The sequence below is a fragment of the Clinocottus analis genome, unplaced genomic scaffold (genome assembly GCF_023055335.1).
Source record: "Clinocottus analis isolate CAN_PGR_092001 unplaced genomic scaffold, fCliAna1.0.p SCAF_23, whole genome shotgun sequence".
Taxonomy (NCBI): domain Eukaryota; kingdom Metazoa; phylum Chordata; class Actinopteri; order Perciformes; family Cottidae; genus Clinocottus; species Clinocottus analis.
Window position 1 is genome coordinate 872,092 of NW_027175965.1, and position 23,299 is coordinate 895,390.

The 23,299-nt window shown below is 40.7% G+C and overlaps 1 protein-coding gene across 2 annotated transcripts in view; it reads left to right on the top strand.

The window, feature by feature from the left end:
• brinp3a.2 (bone morphogenetic protein/retinoic acid inducible neural-specific 3a, tandem duplicate 2) overlaps window positions 1-23,299 on the top strand; it is a 46,324-nt gene that overhangs the window by 16,218 nt on the left and 6,807 nt on the right. The window contains exons 3-6 of one of the 2 annotated variants that reach the window (XM_068589843.1): window positions 11,435-11,625; window positions 13,827-13,882; window positions 20,911-21,016; window positions 21,151-21,387. In XM_068589843.1, the coding sequence (XP_068445944.1) occupies window positions 11,435-11,625; window positions 13,827-13,882; window positions 20,911-21,016; window positions 21,151-21,387 (590 nt within the window). Of the gene's footprint in view, window positions 1-11,434; window positions 11,626-13,826; window positions 14,018-20,910; window positions 21,017-21,150; window positions 21,388-23,299 lie in introns of both variants that reach the window. The other variant, XM_068589842.1, reaches the window with a different exon arrangement.

A 23,299-nucleotide genomic window follows, 5' to 3' on the forward strand; every position in this document is an offset into this window, starting at 1 on the left:
TGTTGGAAGAGTGAACTGTATGTTTTCATTAATGCTGAATATTTCATGTAAGTAGCAAAAACATATTTTTAGTCAGATATTGCATATGTTGAGATGTGAAGTAAGAGCAGCGTATGAATTGACAGCGGTGTCTTTCATAAATAACGTGAACCATGAACTTCAACAAACTCAAGCTCACATGTCCTTACCTGACCCAGCTTTATTAAAGCACTCTACTAGAAATGATAGTGCTTGCAATGAAATGCACTGCAATTAAATCAGTTGAAGTTGAGTTAAACGATAGAGACAAGGAAGGGAGTGAACCTCCATCTGTCTTGGTTGACTTCACTTGCAAATGTAAATCTGATTGGAATATGTTGGTGAAGGACAGATTAAAGTTGAGGACAAGGTCATTCCAAGGGTGTTTTATCCAAATCTAATGAGGTTATCTCAACCCTATTGTGGTGTGACAGTAGTGCTCACAGCAGCAGCGGCGGAGGGTCTTTATTAGGAGTACTTTTTGCTTTTCCCTCCTAAATCATTCATTGTAAAATCTAAAAAATATAAGGAAGAATAGAATATAACTACATTTTGGAATATGAGTTCACACAATTGACAGTATGCTTTATGAAAACCCAATTCATGGTTACCCAGGCAGACATTACTTGGCCTGCTTGTCATGCAGAAAAGGTTCCTCACATCCGTTGTTCACAAGATATCCGTCACAGGCCAAGACAGAATCACCATGATGTATTTAATGTGGGCACGTTGCTATCTGCTGGCTGTGCATCACATTCGCTGTCTTCCAAACCCTCAGGGGGTCACCCGATCAGGTGGTCAACTGAAATATGTTGATTAGCACCGGCAAAAAAATGATGATTTGTCATGACAGCAACACGGTCTGAGGTATCGGCGCGCGGACCAAATTAGCGGAGATTGTGTCATGAATCATATCCGTCGTCATTTAGGAGGCTGTTGTCCAGGCTTCTGGAAATAGACGAACAAGGTTCCTGACATCTATGGATCGGTGCGAGGATGCTTTATAGCACCGGTGATCGTTTGCAGCTTTGGAGCTTTTTAATATTTCCTCCTCTGGCAAAAGGCAGCCTTTCGTTGGAGCTGAGCTGCATGGGCGGCAAGATTAATAGTCTTATCATGTGGCCAAGTGATTAGTGAGCTCTTAGTACTTATTACTCTGCATTATCACAGAATCCCCTGAGAGGCTTCTGTCAGCTGCAAGGTTGTGTTTGAGGCTCTCTAGATTACCACAATATGGCATTGATTAATAGTGGTGATAATAAAAGGAAAAACTAACCTAAAAAGTAAATAGCTTGTAAATCTTTCTAAAGTGAATACACTTGGATTTAGTCCCATTCGATTTCAAAAGGAAATCTAAAGAAAACAGTAGGGAGACAGCTGTGGGTAAAAGCCTACGTTTCTTTCGGTTTTCGACAAATTACAGCTCTCTTTCGGTGCCCGCCATGGTGGGGTGAAATATGGTGATGGTTTTGGGGGATCACACCTGGAGCTGGCTCATATAAAATGTAGTAGAGTTGTTTTATTAAAGAGAGTGGGCCCACTGCAATTTTCTCCCAAGGGGCCCACACTTCATAGCTATGCTGCTGCTGTTGAACCGAAGTCTTCAAAGAAAAATACGTTTGTACTTTTTACTAATTAAGATGAGATGTCTGATTAAAGAATACATAAAAACATGACAAAAAATGACCAAACGAGCGATGCCAACCTTTTAATGCTTGACAAACTTAATATTGTAGACACATAAAACATCAATATGTACTCAAGAATTATGTTGATACAAATATTGACGAGAAGTTACATGTTAAATTGGTTAAGAATTCAACAGAATCACGTGTTATTCCTTTTTTTCAAGACATTTAAATTGACTATACATAAAGTGGACACATCGATGGGATAAAATAAGCAAAGTAATACACTTAAACTAGCTCCACTATAAAAATAGATTCATCACTGCAATTTTCCGATTTTATGGACCTTTTATTCTGGATGAAAACTTCAAATTAATTCCGGTTGCATTTAATTCTGTCTCAGATTGTATCGACTGAAAATTGAACCTGATAACATTTAACAACTGGTATTAATATGAGTCTCCTGTGTCCCCATTAAAACCTGATTAAGATCTGACTGCTCCGTCCAACTTGTTTGTCACATCCTCTCGTTCCTTGCTGGTTTAAAAAGGTTTAATGTGATTGCATATTACCACGCACATAGCTGTTGTATGTTGTGTAAAGGTAGTTGTATACATGCAACTACCTTTACACTTGTGTTCTCCCTGAACTCCTCCAAAGGTGTTTTGGTTGATTGTAGATCTATCCGACCACAGGGCAATGTGTTGGGTGCATTTTACTTATTGCGGTATCATATTGCAATCCCAATAGGTCCTTTTGAGACGAGGAGAAAAGAGGCAAAAAGTTCCTAAAGCTACTGTCAAGTAGTTGCTTTATACTTTAAATGAAGGACACTCACTTAAAACTAATGCAGATAATAACTCTGTGGGGGGGTGTTAGAAGTAAATGAGTAAATTACAGTACAGATAGTGTCTCTGTGTCAATAGGCATTACCGCGCATGAACACGTAATTATTTCAAACAAGGAGACTCTAATAAGTATCTGCAATTAGTTTATTCCACAAACCAGAGCATGTAGGACACGCCCACCCGTTGAGATTAACTTGATCAAAAGAAAGCGGCTTCCTGTTGGATGTAAGAGTCACTTCAAGCACAATGAACAACAGCGGATTTCCGAAACCACGGGGGAGTCTGCAGGTGCTCTGAAGGGGGTTGAGGTGAGTGTTTTAGAGCAGACTCCCTCAGCGCCGCTTCTCAGCATCCCACCGCTACTCTCTTACTGATGTTCTTTGTCTTGTCTCCTCGCCTCCCTCAGAGGCCTTGGCAAGTATTTCCTTGTAGTAAATATGCTACGTTTTTCATCCTTCAAACACTTTTCCTCATCTGCTTTTTAATACATCAGAAGAAGAAAAAAAAACTATTGCGCTTTTCACGATTCATAAGACACAACATCAGACACGTTCCCTTGAATCAGCCCCATTAATTTCTCAACTTTTACTTTTACTTAATGTGTTAATACAGCAGCTGAAGGCAATTTCTCTCTCGTTAAGCTATCTTTCGAAAGTTGCATTCACTAAAGAGAGTAAAAGTGTAAAACGAGGCAGAGGGAAGCCTCATTACGGTCCCCCTTTTTATCCTCGCTTCAGGTTTTTAGACACACTCGCGGTATGGACTGAGGGCAGTTCCAGCCTGTGGGTCGGCCTATCACTTTGGTGAAATATTTCAACAAATATAGCATAGATAGCCGTTACGTTTTGCTCAGACGTTCATTGTATCCGAAGGTTTAATCCTACTGACTTTCGTGACCAGTTGACTTTTCTGCGAGCAGCACCACGAGGTTGTGATTTGTGGTTTTGAGTGAAACGCTTAAAGCATATTAAATGGATTGCCAAGAAATGTCATGAAAATATTGATATCACTTTGATAAATCTTTATCTTACTACCCTCAACCTTTATAATAACTTTTCAAATATGTTGGTTTATGACCAAAACATGCCAAACTAATGGCCTTCCCATCAGCCTGATGTACTTGTCGGCATGCTAACACACTAAACTAAGATGGTGAATATGGTTAACATCATACCTGCTAAACATCAGCAGGTTAGCATAGCATTGTGATCACAGCTTGCCAATTTTTTAATTTAGCTCAAAGCACATCTGTGCCTAAGTACACATCTGTGCCCAAATACAGCCTTACAGGGCTGCTAGCATGGCAATTAATATTGTTGACTTAATGCCAAAAAGAAAAAAAACAACCCTTTTGAACTAGCTGATTTCTGCTTACGCTGACAGCCAACAATATTCACAAAGACTGTATCACATCGTTGATGAGGTTTAGATTAGTACACAACTGGTATGAATGGTCATGTGACTGCAAATTTAGATGAAAAAAGTTAACACATTCATTCAAATACAAAGCCTTTCTGCCCCACATTATGTTATATACGACAGTAATGGAGCGAACAAAAGGTATGAAGCCAAAAATAGAGCACCTTTTACGACAACTGATTTATGCAAGTACTACATTTTGATTTAAATTCTTCAGATTACAACAGGTGTCAGTGGCCATTGCTCAGAACCAACCAAAGTAAGGTGGACAGATTCATCTTAATCTTGTTTTTCTTATGATTATTTTTGACTCTCCGTTTTTTGGTTGAGAGGCACTTTGTGCAAAAAAAAAAAAAAAAAGAGAGCAGAGGTGATATAAAGTGACAATGTCATTTTCTGGACTGGCCTTCCTCGTGTGCATCGTCCATAGCTCTGCTAAATCCTAATAAATGCTCAATGACAGGAGAAGATGGATCACCAGAATTGATGCTTCCAGTTACAGTGTTTGAGCTACCACGGGATTGATGGAATAATGAAACACCATGTTAGCCCCCCTACTTAATTCCCCGGCTCTCTTACAGATTGAATTTGAAAAAATAAAAAAATATATAACAAGTTGTCTGTAATGGAAGAGGGGTTGGGTGTGTGTGTGTGTGTGTGTGTGTGTGTGTGTGTGTTTTGGCGATTCACAGTGGAGCGGGTATGCTTCCAGTGCAAACACAATGTGGGCTTTCAGACTTCGCCACCTGTCCACAGGAAACATTGCCAAGGGAGAGCAGCCATATTCACCAGGGTGAAGGCAGTGTGTCGAGGTGTTTTTGGCTCCGTTTTGAACATATTGCATTGGTTATTGCGTTTGATTTTGTTTTTATGGCATAACATTTAATTATAAACATCGTTACACTGGAGAAAATTCACTGTGATCATTAAATATTATTAAACTGCTTAAAGATTAGGCTGCATGCCAGCGGATGAATGTGGATAAAACAAATAACAGAAGCATGTAAGCATGAAAGAAATATTTTCCTCGAGTAAAAGTACCAGTACATTGATCTAAAAATAATCCAAAAAACAAGCACAGGTTCTGTATTGAAGAATGTACATAATTATTATCGGCTTTAGTGTCAAAGTGCTTTTTTTTTCTGCAGAATAATGCCCCCTGTAACATTTAACATTACTAGATGGTTACTAATCCATCAAAACCGTAAGCTTCCCGTTGTCGACGTTTCAGGATTAGCTCAAGTTAACTACTCCATGGGAAATTGCCTCCACATGGTTCTCAACATGGTGACGGCTGCGCCAGCGGCTAAAAGCTAACGCTGCTCTCAGCACGAACAGTGCAAACAACAGCGCTGTTAACCAGAGGGGGAACCAGACGGCGGGCAGTAGTCAGAACGCCGGCCGTTTGCTAACCAGAGGTTTACTACTGAAAGACTTGCATGCACACAAATATACTCGTACCCAGCTACAAAACCAGTGTTCAGAGAAGCTCAGACTTACAATACACTCAGAGGAAGCGTATTTACGGCTTTATTAATGCTCTGAATCCTGTGTGTGGAGCCTTTTAAGTCCTTTACATCAAACTGTCTGAGAAGGGAAAATTATTCTGTGTGCTGAGAACTCCATGACATGTGACACGGGAAAAATTATCCCACTGCTTCTTCTTTTTTTTTTTTTTTAAAAGGGTCATAAGCCAAATACTGTAGGTTGGCACCCAGGGGTGCACTGGCCATCTGGCAGACCGAGCACTTTCAAAGCGGGCCGACAAGCGCAACTCTTTTTATTTTTAAATATATTTATTTAGACTGACCGGTCCATGAACACCCTAAATTGGCACTTTTTTTTTTTTTACAGTCGGCCAGTGATGTTCGAGAAACATGCCTATCTGTCTCTATCGTTCTAATCGCCGCCTGCTCTGTGTGTGTGTGTGTGTGTGTGTGTGTGTGTGTGTGTGTGTGATATATTTATCGCTACGCAGATTTTTGATGAAGAAAAAGTGCTTCCAACCTCTTAGCGCTCAGCTGAGAGGTTGTGTTCTGCCGAGATGGAAAGCGCAGAGTTGTTTTCAGTGTTTTACATTTTAAGCATTGCATGAAACAGAGAGGAGACATCTCTCATCATTGAACTCTTTGGCTTCTTTGCAAACCACCGGAGCTGGTGACAACAAGTTGAGGATCGTGCAGTAAGCATTGAAATGCATTATTGGCAATGTCAACCTCACGGTGAAGGTGACTTAATAAAAAGTGTGGTTTTAATTCATTATATTATATTATCATTATATTACAGACTGTTTGTGCTAAAATACACAAGAAGCTTAATTCTTCTTTTCAATTATTATTTACAAGTTTACAAATGGGTAGGCAAACTAAACTAAAATATAATTAATATTAGTGTAAATGATGGAAAAGCTGCTTTAATTCAAAATACGCCAGAGGCATGTGTACTTTTATCCGCTTATACTATTGTATTAACTTGCTGTGAAATGTATAAAGTGAGTCAAAAAGTACAATATTTCCTTCTGAAAAAGTGGACTGGAAAGGAACAGAAAATACACACATACCTCAAGTTAAATTGTGTACTTGTATTTTATTTCCTTGCAGTACTGTACTCAAGTCAATCTACGTAGTTACTGTCCACCAGCGTCGATGCAGACATGATGACCCTGCCATGCAAAAAAAAGGAGTAGAGAAAGTTTAACAACTCCAGCAGCTTCTCTTTGATGGCGTCCAAAGCGTTAAACTGATAAAAGTGATGTACCTCTGCGGAAAGGAGCAACAGAATTGATAATAGTAATGACTTAGCTGCTTGTAAGGGGGATTGCGGCCCCTAAAGTTGACTCTGTGTGGAACCCATTTAATTTCCTCTTCTCCCTGCAGGACGAACTATTTGGCCCATCGAGGGATTTAAGATAAGACGAGCTTGCTAGCTTATCACGGCCCACGATAACTGAGGAAACTAACGACAGCGGGGGATTTGCGAATTCTCTTTCTATACCTAACCCCCTTCCTCCACCTCTCTCCTGCGCTGAATTGTGTAGTCCACTTCTTCCAGAGAAAGCGCTGTGGTTTTGAACTAATGCTTCCAAGCTGCAAAAGCAGAACTCAAGAGACACCGTGTCCCATTTGAAGAGGTCATCTATTTGTATGGCGTGAAATAAGGTGAAGATTAATAGCTGCACTAGATGTATCTGAGCAAGAGATTCGTCAAAAGCTTTGTCTGAATACTACAGTGTCAGCAAAAAGGTCACCGCGTACCACGTATCCATTTACCATCATTATGCTTTCTTCCCACTCTCCGCCTGCACTTTCTGCTTAATATTATGTGAATCAGTGTCTTGTTTCGTGATTATATAACAGACATTGAAATTGATGTTTTGTCGCAAAGAAAAACTTCCACGGGCAGCAGTTTGAATTCTCCGGGATTTTAAACGGTGTATCATTCAAACATCTGGGTGTTTGAGCTTTCCTCATTACTCCTGGTTTAATGTGATGTATACCCTTTCAAAAGGCCACACTCCCTCCATCCATCAGCAGCAGCCAAGGTTGTTCAACCCAGTCTGATTACAGCAGTCACGCTTTTATTTTGAAGAGAGAGAGAAGTGCAACATTTGACTGATAATGCCGCTGCGTTCATTCACGGACTGTTTATTTTCTTCTCTCACAATGTAATCCGGCAAAAATAATCCCCTCGGTCAAGACAGTTAATCATGTTCGTGTCATCTTTTTTTTTTTTTTTAAGCATCAGGATGTAGCACCTCGAAACGAAACAAACTCCTCTCTAAAAAAAAAAAAGTCAGGCAGCTTTTTGGGGACGTTTTGGTTTCCTTCTCATATCAGTGTGGTTATGCGAGTTATTTTGGGGCAGTGCCAGTCGGATATTAAAAATTGTCTCCCTCCGCTGTTATAATTACAGCTGTGATGTCTGTTTGCGGCTTCATGACGGTTGATATATTCATCGCTACGCAGATTTGTGATGGAGGAAAAGTGCACCCAAAAACAAATACAATGTTGCATCCATCCAGTTTGTGGCCGAATATCAAAGTTGTACTCATTTTAAACATCAAAGATGATTATGGTCTTCAAACAGGCTCTTTTGTTTTTGAAAGTACATCTTTAATTAGTTCTTGGTACAGAAGCTGAAACGGGTTATTTCTCTCTGTGTGGTTTTCTTATATGTTTGCTAATGTTCCCACTGCTTCATAAATTAATACCAACCCACACATAAATTAAGTTCATACGCACTCACTTCCTTTGCTCACAGAGGATTTTATAAAGTATATATTACTTTCCAGACATAGAAGAGTAAATTGTTTCTGTGTTCGTCAGTAAAACCATGTGCTATGTAATATCTCTAGTTTTATATTATATATTTTTTGGTTGACGGTTGGATCCTCCGAAACTGAATTAGTGAAAATGTGTCCTCCTCCGGAAAGGGACAGTGTCTGCCTTATTCAAAAGTTATTTAAATATCTGGTCCTGTTCTATTCATAACATCCTTTTCTCCTCCGATCTTGTCCTGTTCTACCATGTTTTGTTTTTTTTGGGGTATCTCAACTCTTAACACTTTCATTTCCAGAGCTCACAGCTCAGCTTCCAATAAGAAGTTGCTGACTTAGTTTTATCTTTCCTTTTTCTCCTTTGGTGATTCACTTCTCACTCACAAGGTTTCTTTAAAGCATACTGTCATTAGTTTCTCGGATCAAAACTAAAGCAATAAAACTATTTGCTATTTCCGCACACTAAACTGCATTATATGGAGATTTTACAACAGTGATTCAGCTTACTTTTTATTAGATGATGTATTTGACTTTGCGGTTTGACTTTGAGTTATTATATAGGATACTATGCACGCCTCTGTTCTCAAAACACAATATTCTAAGATTTGAATTTGTACTTTTTTTGTCAAATGTTAGACAGACAAAACACATGTAAGTCTAATTTCCAATTCATAGAATGCTCTCTCTGTTAAGCTGAGTGTGGAAGTGCAAGTCAAGCAGTACCCAGAAGGACACTTTGCATGGGATTTTTGGAAGGACACTAACTTTGAATATGAGTCAAGGCATCCCTTCAAAGAGGTTACCCCAGGGCAGATGTTCTCCAAAAAAAAAAAAAAAAAATACAGAGAATGCGTAGAGTGGGCCAGGTTAGTCTTTTTTGAGTGGACATCCGTATCCTTTGATTCTTTGAGTTTTGCTCCAATTCAGCTTATACTATGCTGCCTTGGATGAATATATATATATATTATCCTTCTTTTAATGGATGCATGGTAGGTTTGTACATGGTGGAAGTGGGAAGTCACAGTATCTTCAAAGCTGTAAGAGGAAGATACTCAGAAAGAAAGTCCTGCCTTACAAAGCTTTATTCAAATTCTTGAATTCTTGCATCGTTGTATCCAAACGTTTTTCACACAACTCGTCAAATGCTGACGATTGGTCAGTAGCCCTCTGCTTCTGAGGCACAGAGGAACCCTTTAGAGTCTGTGTGAGATGCACCAGGCTTTCAACTAACTCCAATTATAAACCGTTGCAGCAACTTCCATAGTATACAGAGCGAGACAGTCCACGTTGGGACTGACGCTTCCAACCACTCAAAGCTCTTTATGCCATCATTCACCCAGTCATAGACTGATGGAAGGGGCTACCATGCAAGGCGCCACCGGCCCATCAGGAATATCTAAACATTCATACCCATTTCTACAGGGGGACACATTTGGGGTTAAGGGCAAAACGCAGGGCCACATCAACATGGACTACCGGAATAGGGGATCGTACCTCTGATCCTCTAATTGAAGGACGACCCCGCTCTACCACTGAGCCACAGTGAGAGTGGCTGCTTGGGTAACCAACGTAGGAGTCACTCAGGACAGCTGTCCTTGTCAATTTTGACTTCTAAAATAAGATGAGACAGTCTTTTATTAGTCCCACGGCGAGGACATTTGCAGGATTACAAAAGCAACAAAAAAATGCACTAAAGAGACATCAGAAAAACCAAACAACTAAAATATAGTGTAATCAAGAAAGTAAAGGTATAATATAGAAGTACATTTTATAAATCAGTAAAAACTAAAATATGATCGAATCAAGCTTACAGTAGGAAATATGAAGTGTTGATAATGAACAGCAAGAGAAACACTTACCTGACCAAGTACTTTTGTTGCGTAAGTAAGCCTCACGACTAAGTCAATCTGTGTTTGAAGTTTATTTTGAATGGAAACTGTATGCATGTAATGAGCAGAAAGTGAGCCAGAAAGTGTGTTGATGTCAAAAGGTGACACTGAAGGGGTGCCTATGAGAGTCATACTGTTAAGCATAGAGACATGAACATGTCCAGATGTATAAATATTAAAAGTAAAATGTGTGGTTGAGGTCAGACATGGTTGTTGGAGGCAAAGAGAAGAACTTGAAAAGGCAACAAAGGCTGACAAGTCTTTTGTTCACACTGCTTCCATTTTTTGACAGTTTCTCTCTCTCTCTCTCTCTCTCTCTCTCTCTCTCTCTCTCTCTCTCTCTCTCTCTCTCTCTCTCTCTGCAAATGGGGCTATCTCTTGTACCACCTTGTGCTTCATTCATTTCGATGTGTATCTCTGCTATGATGGGCTATTAAGGAAAACATCTGTCAGCTGAGTAGTAGGAGCACTTTTCTGTCCCAGGTGACAATCATAGTTTCAAAAGATACCAGGTTTGAGTTTGGATTTCCTTTTTTTTCTTTTTTACAAGATTTATCTCTTTTTCTCATTTTCTCTTTCTTTCTCCATCAATTCCCTTTCGCTTCAGTTTAGGCTGTGTCGGCACGGTCGCGGGATTCCTTACATTGCAAAAGCACAGAGCAGCATAATGAATTAAATGTGCTTCTCTCCCTTTCTCTTTTTCTCTGTCTCTCTCTTTAAGCCTTTTATTCTGCTTACATAGGCTTTAGACAAATTATGCACCTATATGATGTCACTATATCAGAAGCAGAGAAGCCACAGAGGTGAATTTGTCCTCACCTTCTCTACTTATGCAATCATAATCATTTTCATTATGAACTTTTATTCAAATTATCAATTAATTTAGTTCATGCAATGTACAACTATGTTTAGTTTACCATAAGTAAGTCGGGTTATAAGCTGCTACTACGTTCAGTGGGTGTCCCCGCTAGCTCTTTGCTGTAGCCAACTAGCGCTGCTGTTAGCTCCCCAACGACTATCAAAGGGACAAGCCCAAGCTTGACACCCGACGCGGGCTGCGGGGACGCAAGCAGCAGCAGCGAGGAGCTAGCAGCAGCGCTAGCTTGCTACAGTGGGGAGCTAGCAGCAGCGCTAGCTGGCTACAGCGGGGAGCAAACAGCAGCGCTAGCTGGCTACAGTGGGGACACCCACAGAAGGTAGAAGCGGCTTGTAACCCGACTTTTATAGTAATCAACAGTCTAAACCCATATATATCAATTTCATGTAAGTGAAAGCAACATATCTTCCTTCACTCTGAACTCAAACTCCACTATTAATGTGATTAATTGTATTGTTGTTTTGTTCCTTTTTTTCCAGGGAGTTTGGGAGATGGAAGGTGAACAACATGGCCGTGGAAAGGAGAGATTTCTTAGAGTCTTCGTTACCTCTGACTCCTGAGTTCATCAGAAACATCCGAATGCTGGGCCGCAGGCCTACCACCCAGATGATAACTGACAATCTGATCAGGAAGTATGGGACTCACTTCCTGTTGTCAGCTACACTAGGAGGTAAACAGAAAATAACTTTTTATTTTTTCAAACATGGCATTCGAGCTCATCTTGGATGCAATTTCCAATAACAAAAGAGCAATGGTTCCTTGATTACCGACCATTTTACCATTGCTGGCAAATACACTTGAATATAAAGTTATATGATCTAGGTAAAGTTAGCTGATGGCTCATGAAGACGTTTAAATTGAGGAGAAGTATTGTTATTGTGGTCCAGTAGTGAACTATTTCGGCCGACTATTGCAGTGAATGGGGAAATTAGTTTTTAGGAATAACTTTTTCCCCATTTCATTTAGAAAAAAAAAACATTTTTCTCTCAGATGATGTAGGCTTTAGTACACTACTTTTGTTGATAAAAGCTTTCAGAGTTTGCTCCCCCAGGCGTTTCATATGGAAAACAGATGGACATGGCACAATAACTCAGTCACAGTAAGCAACTGAATAACACATCAGTGCAAAGTAGTATGCCAGTGGCAGCAAAGAAATGGCTCTTCAGAGATGTACTGTATGAAAACATGTAAAAGCCTGAACACTATAAACCCACCACTGCCAGTCACAGTTACCCCACTTTGGGTTTTCTGCAGTGTGATGAGAAGCATTAATGGTCCTCTGAGTGAAGAAAAAAATAATAATTTAAGATGCCAGAGTGGTCCCAGCAAGTATTGCGAAACCAATTTGCTTTTACGGAGCAACACTTGTCAATTATTTTAGACCTGATTCCTGGTTTTGAAAAAGGTCCCTGTTGTGAGTGGCTGCATTCAATGCAACGCAACCAGCTGCCTGAGCCGATGCAGCCCGTAATCTGGCTCCCAGCCAGCACTTAATGGTATGAAGAGAGGAGAATGAGGAGTTTGCCTTGGATTGTTGCCAGAGATATGCCTCTGTGGTTCTGAATGGATTGCCTCTGTGTTCGGCAACATATGGACTTAATGAAATTAATAAATAGATTGTGATATCAAGGGGGTGCCCTTCAGCAGCTGAGCAAGAAAAGCAGTGAGCAGAAAAATTGCCCCGAGACATTAACACTGCATTATGATGAGGAATATGATGTAAAGTGTCCTGGGGACTCTTGAGGAGAGAGTGCACTACACCATGGCCCCTACAGACTTATGAAGAGTTGATGGCTGTGATCCGTGGCTATAGGGTGACATAGCGTGTCCTAATTGTGGTTAAGTGTCTTTGTACTTCAGAGGGCCCTTGTTGCTCCTGTTCTCTTAATCACCTGGGATATAGTGATTGTAGATAAGTGTGTGTGTGTGTGTCTCTCCTGGAGCCGAGCAAGTGGCAGGTTTTTAAAGAAATGGTGTGAAATGATTAATTGGAATGAAATTCAAACAAGAAAGTCATCATGAGCTGTAATGCCTACTACTCCTCAATATATTAATAATTTCTGTCATATGCGTTGAATGTGCTGTAACTCTGTTACGTGTTCATTCTGGTCACACGACATCTATTGCTTCTGTCCAACCACTTCTCACGGTTTGGGTTTTTCTGGGTTCCTGCTTTGCTTTGTAGTTTGTCAATCGTGTCTCCGCACTTCCTGCGCCTGTAGGCCTTGTTACTGTTTGTGCGCGTGTGTCTCCTGATTGTCTGATTGTCTTCACCTGTGCAGCCTCTTTGTTTCCACCTGTAACTCGTTGCCTTCCCTTTGTATTTAAACCCTGTTTGTCTCCGGTCCCCTTGTCAAGGCGTGCGTGCGTGCGTGCGTGCGTGCGTGCGTGCGTGCGTGCGTGCGTGCGTGCGTGCGTGCGTGCGTGCGTGCGTGCGTGCGTGCGTGCGTGCGTGCGTGCGTGCGTGCGTGCGTGCGTGCGTGCCCTGTTGATGCTTTTGTTCCTTTCACCACACATCTGCATTTGGGTCCTCTCTCCGAGCCTCCCGTGACACCGGGGAGAGGATGTTGTATGTGTGCAGACTGTAGGGAATTGTAGCAAACTAGTGATTTTGGGCTGTACAAAATGGAAAAAATGATTTTCAACTTCATTAACAGAAAGTCAGAGTGAAAAAGTCCAATACAGTTGACACACGTTTTGATTGACAAGTGATTTGCGGCAGATGCAGCACATCGACCATGAGCGCTTGGCACCAAAGACGAACACCAAAAATCACTCAACTCCTTGAGACGTGACCCTCGGCCTCTACCTTTTTTTTTTTTAAGTTAAAAATAAATGATTTCCTTCTTTCATTGTTCTGTTTCCTTGCAGGAGAAGAGGCCTTAACGATATTTGTGGACAAGAGGAAACTGAGTAAGAAGGCAGAGGTGAGCGACTACTCGAGTAACTCCTCCACCGTGACTCTGGAAGCTCTGCACCAGCTGGCCGCCTCCTACTTCATTGACAGGGAGAGCACTTTGCGAAAGCTGCACCACATCCAGATCGCCTCCACTGCCATCAAGGTAATGCCTTTGTGTCTCTATTGTTTAATTCCTGGAGCACACTTACACATAAATGCATTGATTATCAAAGATTCAGTCGCCGTTGATCTTCCGCCCAAGCTTTAGTCAATATCAAATCTAGAAGGTTGGTAGTCTTGGGGGACTTGGGTCTCACCTACTTCTACTTCTGAACAAGCTGGTAAGGAAGGCCAGCAGTGTGCTGGGGTGTCCAGTGGGTACTGTGGAGGTGGTGGGAGACAGGAGAATGATGGCAAAGCTCTCATCCATGAGTAAAAACACCTCGCACTCCAGGCGGGGAAGGAGAGGTAAAGCAAGTCCTTCCTTCTTGCTGCTCTCAGGCTGCACAACCAGCTGAGCTCCCAGTAGAAAACACACTTTATTCATTTTAATCACTTCAGCCGGTGCAATATAAATACATTTTATTCTGTCTGTACATCGTATGTTATTGTGGATTCTTATTTTTTTGTATTGTTTATTTATATTACCTTTATTTTTGTACTATGTCTCTTCTGTGCATTTTACCTGTCTGCCGCTTTAATCCTGCAAATGTACCTACTACGGGATTAATCAGGAAATATCTTATTTGATCTTAAAAGTATTTACTTCTTACTTTTTGTACAAAACAACATGTTTTCCTTGTGTTTACGTAGTATCATGCCAAAGTAAAACACTTGACCTTGTCTTTATTTAAAACATCTGGCAAACACCCTTTCAAAGAAGCTTTCAAATATACTTTAAATAAGCAAAGTCGCTAATTACGGAAAATGGGGTGTAATAAAGCATAATTGTTTTTTATAACCGTGGAGTTGGTGAGATGAACTTAACCACCAGAAGATATAGGTTTTGTTCTTCAACAGCAGAGATCAAGCGCTCTGTTCTAAGAAGCCAGGCATCACAACACAAGACCTTGTGTTCCCATCTCTTTTATCCTTTGTTATAAAGCCGCAGACTGGCTACGATTGTCAACATGAGCCTGCATAAAATCACGGTACATGATTTCTGGGTTTAAGGATTTTAGATTTACCTCTCACTGCTAACTGGAGTTGCTAACATAGGAATCTGCCCGGAGACGCTTCACATGAAACCCATCTTTGAAAGCAAAGCTCAGATTTTCACCGCAGTCCAGTGGGAATTAAATGACAAAACAGAAAGGATTTATCCTTTCTGTTTTAGACTGATAATAAAAGTTGCATTCCGAGTTGGTAATAATACAGATATTAAATATAAGAGCAACCTATACTAATCAAATAACAAGATGTCTCTTACTGATAGCACTTTGTATTTTGACTTTATTAAAGAAATTGTACTCTCTTGATTCTTGTTGTTCTGAGTTCATACTAACGGTTGAATGCACTTATTGGCAATACATTAAAGAAGAGTCAAAAGGAAACAAAGATTCACAAATGAAGAAAGTCTTGAAATACATAGGAACGGCTGTGCTCATCCAGTGTGCGTTGCAATACTGATTAATGATTACGTGGAAAACAGACAATTTTAGGTTTTGGGATATCTACAAATTACAGCGCATTATTTTCCGGTCCGCAAAAGCCCACACTGGGCCGACAATCGGGTCGTAAAAACCCCACTTGTATAAAAAGCGATTTGTCACCCTGTAGACAGCTATTTGTTTCCCGTGGGAGAGGAGGAGTCAGCCTTGATTTACTTGTCGCATAATTGCACACTTCCAATAGTGGCACTTGCTTAATGAATTACGTTAAGCCAGCCTACGATCTTATCCTGAAACTAATTAAGAATTACATATTTTTCTTAACATAACAGTTGTTTTCTGTGGTGACGTTTATTTTGAAAATGATACTGCGTCACTTTTCATAATCTATCATACAAATTTATGTTTAAAATGACGTCGACCATAGACCTGATTTTATTTTCATAAATCAATAAATGTACGATAGAGAACAGATCACTCATTTGTTATACATTGTTTTTTCTTTTTGTTTTCAGTCTGTTTCTTTTGTTGTTTATTCTGTTTTACAACCCTTATCCAATATGTGTTTAACTCATATGAACATCAGCAAAGTGTCAATTGGCTGGAAAACATCTATAAATGTCTGGTAGTACCAATAATAAAAAATGTAAAAATAAATAATAACATGTCGACCTTCTGACCGATTAATCTCCACAATAGTGCACATGAAAAAAAGAGCCACAAGTCTTTGCTTCAATTTCTATCTGAAATGTGTGTGTTGCGTTCAGGTGTCTTTCGCAAAGCAGACACCTTCATCGCTGACAGCAATCTGTGAACGATTCCCTCGTTTCGACGCAATGAAAACGCCAATAAAACGGAGAGATGATGGTTTTTATCAGCTCGCTCGCGATGAGATACGATCTGCAGCTATACCGTGAGACACATCACACAGTCTGCAGGAAGAAGCTGGGTGATGAGTGCATATGGTGAGCGGGAAAGATAAATGGATCTTGTGAGAAAACGGCTCGTGACAGGTTTCTGCCTCCGGTTGTCACCTTCAGGCAGCATGGGGTTAATCGGGCCACGGAGCCGAGGACGACCCCCGCTTCCTGCCCTTTTTTTTTATCCCCCGTTCCTGGAAACGCAGCGGTGGTTGGCTTGTGAAGTGTGGCTTTCTCTGCTGTAGCAGAGCATGAATCAGACTTGTACGTATATCAAAGCTCCGTCCTCTCCCTACATTGTGTCAGCGGGGGTTAGGTGTTCCTCTTGCTGCTAAGGTGGGCGCATCAGAGGTGCAGAGGCGGATACTTTTGTCTGTTTCATTTCTTGGGAATTAAGTGGTTTTTTTTGTTTTGTTCTGTAGCTACAGAGAGGAAGAGGAGAAGAGAGAGCGTGCTTTCATGCTCCAAAGGCAGTCATCTGGCGTGACTGACAGGAATAGGGAGTAGAAAGAGGTCTGATTCACCTCCATCACTGGTAGCGAGTGAGTCAGAGGAGCGATACATTCCTCCACACTCGCGCGTCGCTTCCACGGGGCAACAACCCACACGACATCAAGCAGACACAACTCTGCACTCCTCTGCGTGGAGTCTAAATCAAACACGTTGAGGCATGAATGAGAGAGGGCTGGCGAGGCAAAAAGACCCCTGCTGTCTCCATGCAAAGGGGAAATTGAAGCTCATCTTGGAGAAAAAGCCTGTTACTCCTGTGGTACGCTGGGGATTGGCTGCGGGAATTTGGGCTCTTAACTCTCTAAGGGCCTTTTCTCGATTTGACATAATTTCTTCATTTCAACTTTTTAAAGGCGCTTGCATGATGCACAGCCATGAGTTGCATCAATATTTGCAAAACAATCTCAGCACTGTTCTAAGGGGGGAAAAAAGTTGAAACATGTAAGCTTTATTTTTTTTAATTCTTCCTATCTCCTGTAAAAACAAACCTTTAACTCATGGGGACGAACTGTTTTGGTGCTTTACATTGGTTCACCAAAGGTTTTATGATCATGAAAGCGGTGCTATATATATATGAAGTCCCGGCCCAGAGGAAACTGTCATCAAGGCGACTTGTTTGTACTGGAGTGATGACTCCAGTGTTCCCAGAGCGTCAGTGAATTAAGAGACAAAACCTATAGTTGAAGGTGTGTGTGTGTGTGTGTGTGTGTGTGTGTGTGTGTGCGTAGATAGATATATACATATATATCTATCTATCAAAAGATATCTATCTATAGATAGATAGACATCTATATATATATATTCAAGTGTTGATTGTAAAAAAAAAATGTTATCTCTCTCTCTCTCTCTCTCTCTCTCTCTCTCTCTCTCTCTCTCTCTCTCTCTCTCTATATATATAGATAGATAGATAGATAGATAGATAGATAGATAGATAGATAGATAGATAGATAGATAGATAGATACAGATGAGTTGTGTGAAAAACGTTTGGATGCAAGAATTTGAATATATATATCTCTATATATATCTCTCTCTATATAGATATATAGATATCTTCAATTATGTTTCATCTTCAGTTGCTGGGCTGTGTTTTGTCCCCATCACATTAAAGCTGAACAGTATTTAAAATGTAATGTCGGCCACGGAGCCTAATTGCGCCGCTGAATCATCCATAAGGAAATGTGAGTCTGATAAAAGATGAATTAATGGACAACACTGGATAACTTTTTCCCCGCTCTGTTGTATTTTCTTTTTTTAAATAAATGTGCTCAGTCCATACATAGTTTACATAGAGGCTCTGTCTTTTATTTAGCTGTTGCCATCTTAAATCATGGTATTGCAGCCCCACTTTCATTCACCACACACTCATAACTTAAAGTGAACAAACTCTAATCAGCTGTTCAACAGACAACTCAGAGTTCATCAGGGTTAGACTACTCAGAGCTCAGAGTTTGTTAAAACAGGATTTCTTGAAACAAGCCCCCACAACTGTCTCTAAAGACCAAATCTGAGCTGAAAGTAGATTATTGTAAATTTATAAAGTGCACACCAATAATGGTCTTATCTAACTGCTGGTTTCAACATGTTATTTTAGTGATATCAACGTTTCCTAATAAGATAGGAACATTTGGTCGTTATATTAATCACGATTAATCACATTATGCGCCAAATTCAATAATGATGTAAAAACTAGTGTATTGCAGCTTTTATTTTAAAGTAATGTTATCAGAACAATATAACAGCACTCTGGAGCAACAGTAAGTTAACATACATACATATATAGTTCATAAATATGTCTTTCTTTTTATTCTGAACAGGTACTGTTTAGTAGTAAGGGTCCCTGTGAGGGACAAACCACTCCTTCTTTTGTCCATGTTCAGTCTGTTGCTTACCTTTTTTTAAAAATGTTAAAGACCAGCAATTGATTTACGTTATACAAAAGCAATAAGTGCTTTTATGTTTTCAGTTGAGTTTTTCTTCCTCAGTGAGAAAAGTCTGTGTTGGCTTGAACAAGTGCACTGACGTCTGGTTGAATGAGGTGGAGATGTGAAGGAATGCTGACAGGTATCAGCGGCGGCTTTGCGCACGCAAAGCTTGCAGCGCGAGTCTGCAGGTCGTCTGACCGCTTTGTGAGGCGAGCGACTCGCTCGCACGGTGCTCGTAGAGAACAGAAACTACAGAACAATACGTGCTTTCATGTCGGGCTTAAGTCGGCAAATAGTCCGGTAATGCTACGGAAGCGCAGGGGCGGACCAAAATTATTCGCCTTCAAAGTAAAAGCCGACACAAAATTTTTTGTTTTAAATTTTGTTTTAAAAATGCAGTTAACGCATGATCAAATAATTAACGCCGTTAATCGATCGAAAAGTTAATGCGATATTTACGCGTTAACTTGCCCAGCACTAATATGTCGAAGTGTTAGCCACGCCCTATTGTGAATGCAGCAAATTAGAAAATAACTCCCACTTTGCCCATCTTTTGTTTGCTAATCTGTCAACTAGATTTATATAATGGTAAAAAATAATGGTTTGCCTTAAAATAAGGACACTTGAACTGTGGTTATAACATCATGTGACTCAACGGCATCTCTTTTATTCTTATAAAAGTCTTGTGTTTGTTTATTATATGTCTGTCGGCTGCCCTCTAGTGGGACTAAACCATTTAAAGCACTGCATAAAGTTGGAGCTCATCGCAACTCTTTGTTTGTTGTTATTGTTTTCAAGGATGTGCGAAAGCTCTGTGGTAATTCACAATATTCCCGTCTTCAGAATGTCTCCTCCGTTGTACGTGGCAATGATCAAAAAGTTCTTCTTTCTCTGCTTCTTTTGCTCCCACTCTGCTGCTCGAATGAGTCAGTGACATACTTTTAACACTGCGGTACCTGGACCAGCAGCCCACATAATGAAATAAAAATGAAAAACCAGACTAAAGAAATACAGCAATCTTCCACAAAAGCTCAAGCTTCTGCTTCATTCCCTTACACACCCATGTGCCAAGATACAGGTGGCCAATAATGTCCTATTAAGTATTTTTAATAAACCAGAATGTATCTACAGTGAATAGCAGCTGCTATGCAAAAGCGGAAATTGAAAGCTCTGCTCATCAGTCAATGTGTTTTTGCCGTGTGGTATATCATATGGCATATCAAATAATTCCTCAAAAAGATTCACTATTCATGTGGTCTGAAACCCAGGGCTGTGTCTCATTTCCTCACATTCATATCGGCATTAAAATCCCTCATGAGGGAAACAAGGGATTTAGAACGCGATACCAATATCATCGTCGAGGAATTGCACTCAAATTATTTTCATTTTCCTTTTCTCATTCAGAGGATATTTGTTCTTCCTCTCAGAAACCCTCTTTCCTCTGGGTTAGGCGTCTGATTAAAAAGCCCCATGCTGAGTATCCCCCCCCCCCCCCCCCGCCCCCTCGCAGCATCGGCCTCATACGAGTTCCTGAGCCCTTCCGCCCTCTGATTGTGTTACTGATCGACTGACCCTCGTTGTCTCGCCTCATCCATCTGTCACTTTGCACCAACTGTCCCCTGACAAGCCTGAGCAGGACAAATCGCTGAGCAAAATATGGTGTCCCAGAACCACAAAGAGAGAAAAATGAGAATCGGTTAGGATGCTCTGCGCCGTGTCACAGCGAGAGGCGGCGGGGGGGGGGAAAGGGAGAGCGCTGGAATAAGATCTCCTTCTTGCAAATGAAGTGGAAGAGGATGCTTTGCTGGAGCTGCTTCGTGGCAAAGGTCAACCCAAATGTCTTCAATCAGTGCCAAAGACGGAAAACAGGAAACGTGTCGCATTTTTGCAGATTAATGGGTTCAGGGAAGCACCCCTACACCAAATTTGAGGAATCTAAATGAGCTTACCTCAGTTTCCGCCAATCCATTATAAAAAAAAAGTACTTTATTTAAACAGAACAGAGGACGCCGATTATGTTACACAAGGCACATTTTAGCCACTCTCAAACTAACCAGATTATATAAATCATGTCTTTATTTGTTGTTGCCCAGGTGACAGAGACCCGCACAGGGCCTCTTGGATGCAGTAACTATGACAACCTTGACTCCGTCAGCTCTGTGCTGGTTCAAAGCCCTGAAAATAAAGTCCAGCTGCAAGGTTTGTCTGATTTGTACCACTTTTTTTTCTGATTTTCATGAATAGTACATGCACATAGGATGGACATCATATGTATATATTGTGTTAAGTCAATTACAAGCTCACTTATCCCCTCTTTCACTGCCGGTTAACAGGCTTGCAGGTGATCCTTCCAGACTATTTGAGGGAGAGCTTCGTGCAGGCGGCTCTGAGCTACATCGCCTGCAACGGAGAGGGAGAATTTGTCTGCAGGGACAACGACTGCTGGTGCCATTGTGACCCCAAGTTCCCAGAGTGCAACTGCCCCTATATGGACATCCAAGCCATGGAAGAGAGCCTGGAGAGGATCACAGAGACATGGGGGATGCTCTATAAAGAGTTTGAGGAATCCGGTAAGACAGTCTCCCCCCCCCCCACCCCCCCCCCCGTTGCATGCCTCATGCTATAAGCAGGGGAATCAAAGTTTTTGAATATAAATCATTAAAGTCATTCATTCATGAGAGGGAGGAAGGAGGAATTCAACTGTTTTATCTGCACCGTTAAATCTGAGCGAGGTTCCTTTATACATGTTCCTCCCTATTCAATGATTTATAGGCCGGCCTGTAATAGCTGGTTGTGAATCCCGTGCTGGAACACTATCTGCATAAAGGAAATTAACAGTCCGACCGGTCCGGATTAAGAAGAGAAATCATCGGATCTTTGATAGTTTACAATGTCTCGAGCAGATCAATCAGCTATGAAAGACATTTATTGCCGGGCCAGCTTTTCATATCACCGGAGTTCCAGCGGAAGCTCTTAGCATAATGTTTGGTTATTATTGCTGTGCTCGGTCACCCTGTCTTTGTAATTATAACAGGTGAAATCAAAATGGCTGTCTTTTTTTTTTCCGCTCCACTCCTCAGATTTGGCTGGAATATCCCTAAGTGCAATTACTTTTAAAGTTTTTGTTTTAATAGCTGGGTGTGAAGTATGGGCAGAAGCGTGCCCAGAATACAGAAACCTGCCATAAACGTGTCCTTCAGCGAGGGCTGTCGGCCATTTTTAACGGCGCCGCTCCATCAGGAGGGGAAGATGCCAGGAAACGGTGTAATCATAAGACCAAATTGGGTCTCCTCCCTAATATTAATGCTATTGTTGACCTTCAACCAAATGATGCCAAGACAGGACATGACATCATCAGGTATTGTCTATTGTTTAAGGCAGGACTTAAATCAGTTAAGTGTTACAAGATGTGGCTTTCACACTAATTCACTCATCGTATGTCATTTAGGAGAATACAATGAAGTGAAGATGAGGAATATGATAAAAGCACACTCAAATAAAACACACACACACACACACACATGTATATATAACACAGATAAGGATGGAGATAAATGACAGTGGTTACGATTGTGCTACTTTTACGAGTAGTATCAGTACTGTTGCATTAGTAAGACTGTGGAGGGAGGTTATATGTATCATGTTAAGCCATAATATCTTATGGTTGAATTGATTATGATACATTTGCAAATCTCGCTCTGTATCATAAAACCAACGATCCCATTAAACACCTTGCTCTCCGCTTTAAAGTGGCCAGATCATGTATTATCTTTAGTGTCAGTCTGGAGGTTTCTTTTTTTTTTTGTTGTTGCTTTACTGAACACGATCAAAATGTTGTGTGTGAGCTTAATTTTTTTTTCAAACACCACATGCCAAATGCTCAGTCCAAAATTTAGGAATGCCATATTTTGTTGCCCAAATAAAACACGCTGCCAAGGTATGTAATAATTTCAAAGGCCCCTTCAAAAGCCTCTGACAAATGCAGCCATCTCTCGACTCAAACAGGAGGAAACAAGTTGTAAAACCTGAAATAAATCACGTGACCACATTGTTTTTATGAGGCATTTTATCATTGGCTGGTAAATGCGTAATATGAAATACATTAATAATTGATGCTAAGCATGAACTTGTAATGTGTTCCAAGACATGTTGTAAACAGGACAGAAACATCACGTAGATATATTTACTGGTACCATGGTCCACTGTTTGCCTGTTGTCCATCATGTACAGAAGGAACATGTCATACCTCATAATGTATTATCTGGCATTAATGTAGCAACATTGTACACGATAATACTGTTGCATGCAGTATAGACAAGTTTGCCCTAAACTTTTTGTTTTAAATTGACAAACCATCACAACCAAAATTCTCAATAGCCCTTAATTTGTTCATTCATGACGGTTTACTCTGCCATTTCCACATCACCTCATTATCTTGAACAGGTTCACCAGCCCATTCAAAGAGATCGATACGTTCGATTA